This window comes from Hordeum vulgare, chromosome 1H (genome assembly GCF_904849725.1).
Source record: "Hordeum vulgare subsp. vulgare chromosome 1H, MorexV3_pseudomolecules_assembly, whole genome shotgun sequence".
Classification (NCBI taxonomy): domain Eukaryota; kingdom Viridiplantae; phylum Streptophyta; class Magnoliopsida; order Poales; family Poaceae; genus Hordeum; species Hordeum vulgare.
In genome coordinates, this window is record NC_058518.1 from 121,587,049 (window position 1) to 121,594,167 (window position 7,119).

The window sequence follows — 7,119 nt, forward strand, 5'->3', positions numbered from 1 at the left end:
AAGCATTGCATCCATAGTACGCAAATCAAAATAATTGATTAAAAATAAATCAAAGATGAGACGATCCCTAGTTCGTGTGAGTAGATACCAGGCGGGTGACGCTTGTGATGCGCGTGCAACTCCTTTGCCGTCCCGAAACGGCGAACCAGCGCAGTAGGAGGATGGTGATGGCGCAGGTTCTAGTGGCGGACCGGGACGGTGATGGGGTTACCAATCCGATGAGAGGAATATTTGCTGGAGCAGACGGGGCAGCAGCAACCTCGGAGAAGTTGTAGCCATGGTGGATCTGGTGCTACGGATCAAGGAGGTGGCGGAGGTAGCCGCCTTGATGCGTGGGCTCGGCGAGCTCGGGGATGGGATCACCCATGCGTTGGGGAACGGGATGTGGTATGTGGGTCGTGGGGAGGGTGAAATTTATTAGGACGGGGCATCACGCGATATTTTAACGAGATTAGGTCGTGCAGTTAATTGACACATCACTTAGAAATATACACTCTTGGATTAAATGAGAATCAACGGAACAGGACCAGCCTGACGAGAAGTTCCTATGATACTAATGCTAGAAAGTGTTTTCCTTTATTTGCAGCCTAATAAAGAACATGCAACTAGACAGGAAAAACGAACAACGGGTAAAAAAATAAATGCGGGCATACGTGGGCTACTGCTTCTCACTACTCCCTTCGTTTTTAAATATAAATTACGTACGAAACAAAATGAATAAATCTATATTTTAAAATATGTTTGTATACATTTGTATATAGTCTTTTAGTAGAACCTCTAAAAAGACTTATACTTTCTCCGTCCCAAAATAAGTATTTTAAGCTTAGTACCAATTTATACTAAAGTTAGTACAAAGTTAAGACTGTTATTTCAGGACAGAGGAAGTATTTAGGAACGGATGAAGTACGAATCTTCTAGCACTTGATTGTATGGTTAACGGGTTAGATGTGAACTAGTTATATTACTTTTAGATGTGAAAAAATAGCAATATCATAATAAAAATATCATAACTACAAAAATTTAAAATAAATGAGGAGAAGAAGAACAATAAAAAATGAGAAAAAAAGAAATAAAAACTGTTTGTGTACACATTCAGGATGGAGCACAATAAAAAGAAAGAAAACGAAAGAAGGAGAAAAGGAAAATAACTAAAGAAAGAAAAAACAGCCCACAAAAAATGCATAGCAAAGCAGACGAGAAAAGATAAAGGGCAGTGCTAGGCGCCGGCGCGCCGGCCCGAGGGCTCGTGCCGGTCGCACAGCAGCCGTTAGATCAGGGGCTCCCTGACCGTCAGATCTTGTCACGCGAGCCTTTATCGCCCGCCATCCTCGCACGCGCCGCCGCCACAGCACGCGCCTCGCACGTGCCGACCGCCTCGCCTCGCCTGCTCACCGACCGCTCGCCGCCCCGGCTTCCGCTGCTCATACCCGTCGGTCTTCACCTCGTCGGCCGCATCTCACCCCCCTGTGTTGCAAATGCTGGAAAAAAAGTTTTAACCGTGTGTAGAAAAAGCTTCAACCATTAAGAAAAACAGCTTCAACCAAAACTTCAACGAGGGAAAGTTGCAAACGTTGACAGAAAAAACTTCAACCGTATATGAAAAAAGTTTTAAACGCCGCTCCGACTGCAGCATCTCGCGTGGTCACTCCTCAAAAAGTTTCAACCGTGTATAGAAAAGCTTCAACCGTTAAGAAAAAAAGCTTCAACCAAATACTTTAACGAGGAAAAAGTATGATTTGCCTTGCAGCTTTTTATATATATGATTGCAGCTTTTTAATCAATGATTGAAGCTTTTTTAAATAGCCGTTGCAGCATTTTTTGGTGACGTTTGTAACACTTGTATACGTGCGCCCCGACCATGGCGGGCAGACGACGACGACGACGGCGAAGGCTGGATCCGACGATGCAGACGGTCGACGGTGGCGGGAACTGACAATTCGGACAGGCCGACGGGGGCAGGGATCGGCGCAGCGGCGGCGGCGGGCGCGCGGGCAGGGACATCACATGCGAGCCGTTCGGAATGGAGAGGAGATTACAGGACATTCGGGATGGGGAGGAGATTACGAGATTGACGACGCGCGTGCGTTCGGCCGAATGTTCGGCGGGCGGAAAAACGTTTACCAAGATAAATGGCCTAAATTCCCCAAATAACGGCATATACAGGAGGCGTGACGAAGAGCGATGCAACGGAATAAGGACATTTGCTTAAAAAAGAACAACAGAATCAGGACATGATCAGATTTAAAGCACAAACAATCTAACCGTTGAAGACTTAGATGTAAGATTTATTTATTTTTTGCGGGGAACTTAGATGTAAGATTAATTATTTAACATCTACTCCCTCCGTTCCTAAATATAAGACCTTTTAGAGACTGTACTATTAACTACTCCCTCCGTACCTAAATATAAGTCTTTTAAGATATTTCACTAGTTGTCTACACACGAAGCAAAATGAGTGAATTTATAATCTAAAGTATGTCTATATACATCTATATGTAGTCCATTAGTGAAAACTCTAAAAAGACTTATATTTAAAAACGGAGGGAGTACATACGGATGTACATAGACATATTTTAGAGTATAAATTCACTCATTTTGTTCCATATGTAGTCTTCTAGTGAAATCCCTAAAAGGTCTTATATTTTAGCACTGAGGGAGTAGATGTGAAACAACAATACCGTTAAAAAAACTTAGTAATTTATTTTGTTAAGCACCTCTCCTAAATATCTTGCATTATACAAGGCCTTATTATGCCAGTGCCTATACTTTGTGCCGTATGCATCACGAGACAAGCTGGCATAGATAACAAGCACAATACAGGTGCTCGGGCTCACATTAGCACTTCCCCACAAGTTTCGTAAGATTCCAAACCAAACAAAACCAGTCCATACGCACATTTTCGCTTGACTAGTAGATGGCCGGCAGTGCCACGTAGCTTTTCTGATGGTACAGTCGCATTCACGAGTGCGACCTGCGCCACCTCGCCACCGTGGGAGTGCCCGTCGCTGGCGTCAACGCTGCGGCTGCGGCAGCGCGGGCCTTCGACCCGCTGAGCGGCGTCCTTTCCATGCCGCTGTCGGAGTCGTCCACCCTCGCCGCGTCCGCGCCGCCGCCGCCGCCACCGAACAGGAACGCTCCCCACTTGAACAGCCCCCGCCGCCGCCTGTCGGAGCTCAGCCGCTCCACCTGCGCCTGCAGCGCGTGGCATTGCACCTGCACGCACGCACGCACGCATCAAGACGTGAGCAACGTCGACCGATCACTGAAGTAATGCCCCGGAAGATAGGCGCAGCATGCGGGTGTACACAGGCTACATATACGGACCTGGAGCCGGGAGATGTCCTCGCGGAGGCGACGGAGCTCGTGGTTCTGCGAGACGACCTCGCGCTTGGACGGGCACCGGGCAGCGGCGGCGGACGAGGAGGTGAGATCGAGGGCGCCGGGGCTCCTGTTCTGCAGGGAGCGGAAGGAACCGCTCCAGTCGGCGAGGCGGCTGAGCTTGCTGCCGTGCTCGGAGAAGAGCACCTGGACCACGCAGCGCACCGGAAGGCGATCGTTCTGCACAGCGTGCGCCGCCGCCTCCGTCGACAGCTTGCGCGCGTCGATCAGCCGGCACAGCGCCCGGCGCTCCTCCTTGCTCGCGTGCGGGTGCGCCTGCACGTCACACGTGTCACAACCATCACGAACGGAACCCCGAGCGCAACTTGTGTATCACCAACATACTACTCCAGTCAGGTCTCCCCAACCATGTGCAAGGACAGATAATGCAGATCATTGTGAAGCTCAGCTGCCTCCAAGTAGCTCACGTGATTTACATCGTAAGCTACGAAGTATACTACTGCGAGTCCAAAAACTAAGCCATTTCTTTACTTTCTTTAGATGTGACTAGACCGTGCATGGTTGGAAATGGTACAAACGGGTAGGTGTAGATCTGAGCGGGTGGACCCTAATCTCATCCTGCAATGCAAAGGACAAACCAAGAGAAGGATCCACAGGAACGGGTGGGGAGCTAGGGTGCTGTACACTATTTAGAAATGAAACATATAGCCCACCTGTTAAAAAGGCTAAAGGGGTTTGGTCCATTACATAATGGTTTTCTTTGTTTGATCAAAGAGTTTCCTTGGTTAAAAAGATGCATCAAAATATTTCAGTTTTGCATGAAAATCCTTGGATCTAAAGATGCTAGTGGCATGACTTGAACAAAATTCTAGTACTAGTACTAGCGAGGAACTTTCGTAAGCTCACATATGTGTAGAATTATTGAACGAATAGAATTATGTGCGTATGATACGGTCAAATCTGAATTACTGTGGTCAAACGCGCAGAAACAAGTGTGTACTTCCAGCCTTACTTCAAATTTTTTTTTCTTTACCTCGAGCGTAGCATGCATGCGTCCAACGTATACAGCTCCAATGCATGGAACCACGTGCACGCTCTGTGAAAGACTGTCCGATTGGAGTTACCTTTTCGGCATATCACATCGACAAAGACAACGGGCTGGCTGGTGGAAAAGGCAATCACAGAGAACTTGCATACCCTCATGATTTGCCATGCTCGAATGATTTGCCTCACCATCAGCTACATTGACTACAGTGCAATGCTCGAGTTTTGGCCTCGCGCTTTGAGGAGCGCCAAATTGACTAGCAATTGGCTGGATACCGAATGGCCATATGAACCTCTAAAAAAGTTGTCAATTATTAGCAAGTTCTGATATTATTAAATATTGGCATGTCAAGACAATAGAATCGATTTTTGATAGGGAACAAGGGCGAAAACATACTACTATAACACAAACGGCCAATTGGAAGGATACCATTAGATCTCAAGTGGAGAGGATATACTACAAAATAGTAATGCCGTAGTTTAGTTGAGACTATCAGATAAAATATTCTTTTGTTGGCGGTCTGTTGGAGATCTCGGTACTCTTTGTGTGCTACTGAGTCTCAAATATAGGCCCTGTTTGTTTCAGAAGTCCCGACACTTTTTTTAGTCCTAACTTAAAAGTCTTTAGTCCCTATCCGTTTGTTTTCAGGGACTAAATAGAGACTAGAGATCATTAAATGACATGTAAAAAGACCATGTTACTCTTAGTAATGTAGTAGTAGTTATTAAATGACATGCTAAAAGTAGGGACATTGTTGGAAAAAGTGCCAAAAAAGTCCCAAAAAGTCCCTCCCACAGGTACTTCTCCAAATAGTCCCAAACACCCCACTTTAGTCCCTAAAAATCCCTCCTGTTTGTTTCACATGAGATTTTTTGGTATAAGGACTAAATTTTTTTTCAAAAAGTCTCCGGAAACAAACACCCCCATAATACTCCTGCTACATTGTTTATGAGATGCAGTTCATGTAGGAGTACCATCTCAACTTTGAGCATCTATACTGTGAAATCGAGGGAGCTCGTACAGTACTACTACTCGTATTATATTGGCAGCAACGTTGCAGTGCTGCTTACTTTTTTTTTATCAACACGTCAATGATTCCGTTTCTGCTGAAAGTTCTAAAGATCAATGGCACGCGTGCAGACTGAAGAGCATGGGCGCATGGCGAGAGACCGTTTTTCCTAACAAGAGACATGATGGCATCACTGCCATGCCGATGTGCGGTCGAGATTAACTAACAAGGCACAGCAGAAACGTCATTGACCGACCAGAGAGGCCGCACTGACCTTAAGGTAGGTGTCCACGGCGCGGTACAGTCCGTCGTCGGCGGCGCGGGCGTACGCTGGCACGGCTCGCGCGAGCTCCCCGAACTCCGCCGGCCGCAGCCCGGCCTCTAGCGCCGCCTCGGAGAGGTACGCGTCTACCAGCTTCGCCACCCTGGCGGCCGCCGCGCCGCCGCCGCCCGCCTTTGCGCCCTCCCGCAGGAACCCGCGGACCAGACGAAGCACAAGGGGCACGTCCAGCAGCGTCGCGCACGGCGGGCGCGTCGTCGTGGGGTGGTGGCGGTCGCGGGCGGCGGCGCCGTGGCCGAGACCCTGCAGGCCGAACGCCGGGATCATGACGGCGCCGAGCGACGCCTGGTCGAGCCTCCGCGCCGCGCGGGCCTCGAGGTCTCCCAGCAGCGCCGCGTCGGCCCCCACCATGCTCCCGGCGCGGAGCAGGCGGAGGAGGAAGTCGCACGCAATGCCGTCGTCCCTGTCTTCGCCGGTGGCGTCGTCGGGCGGGAGCGCGGCGACGAGGGACTCGAGCAGGAGCCGCTTCTTGAGCCACGTGGCGGTCGGGCTCTCCGGGGGCAGCTGGAAGCGCCCAGAGGGGGACGAGGCGGCAACATCCGGGAGCCACCTGGCCGCGTAGTGGGAGAGCACGGAGGCGAGGTGGTCGGAGGAGGGCGAGGTTGCCGCTGCCGCAGCCTGGGGCTTGGACCGGATGGCGGCGATGGTGCGCGCGAAGGCGTCAACGTCACTAATGGCGACGCACGGGTCGTCGCTGGCGCCACGCGGGGGCGTGCCCGTGGCGGTGGTGGAGCGCCTTGGGTCCGGCGAGGAATAATGGGCGCCGGTAGGCTCGACGGTGGCGCGCGAGGACGGAGAGCTGGAGCATTGGGTTGGCGACGGAGGGTTCATCGTTTTGCGAGGGTGAGCTCAGTCCTAAGCAGAGGCTGAGCCCGAGCTCTTTTGTTGGAACTTGGAACAAGCAGTCTGGGGGCGGCGGTGAGATGTGTGTGCCATAAAACTTCTTGTAGTAGCCGCGTGGTGGTGTGGTACATGGAGCTACAGTTTATTTTATTTTATTTTGCGGTCAGAATCTTCTTCTTGACAAACTACTAGGACACTGCATTTTTTCTTTTGTAAAACTTCTAAAATACATCCGTTTCTAAATATAAGTCTTTAAAAAAAACTTAAGGCCACTGCTCTCCGCCGACGCGTCGGCCGAAACTTTCGTCCGGCCGCGCGCGGGCCGCACGAACCGTCGCGCGTCCACACCGTTAGATCTATCCATACAATTTTTTTTCCGATGCAGCAATTTTCATCAATGATTGCAATAAAAAAATAATTGTAGCAAAAAAATATCTACGTGATCGTAGTAAAAATATAAAGTTGATGATGCGTGGTAGCAAAAGTCAAATGCCGGTTGTAGCAAAATTTACGTGAACGTGTATGCAACTTTTTTAGTAAACG

At 49.5% G+C, this 7,119-nt stretch overlaps 1 protein-coding gene across 1 annotated transcript; it reads right to left on the reverse strand.

Moving 5' to 3' along the window:
* Positions 1 to 2,680: 2,680 nt before the first annotated feature.
* On the reverse strand, positions 2,681 to 6,826 carry LOC123426832 (coleoptile phototropism protein 1-like). The gene is made up of 3 exons (XM_045110731.1): positions 5,668 to 6,826; positions 3,325 to 3,654; positions 2,681 to 3,213 (listed from the first exon to the last, which is right to left on the reverse strand). Exons 1-3 carry the CDS (start codon positions 6,562 to 6,564, stop codon positions 2,959 to 2,961), a joined length of 1,482 nt encoding a protein of 493 aa, XP_044966666.1. The 5' UTR covers positions 6,565 to 6,826; the 3' UTR covers positions 2,681 to 2,958.
* Between the last annotated feature and the right edge of the window lie 293 nt (positions 6,827 to 7,119).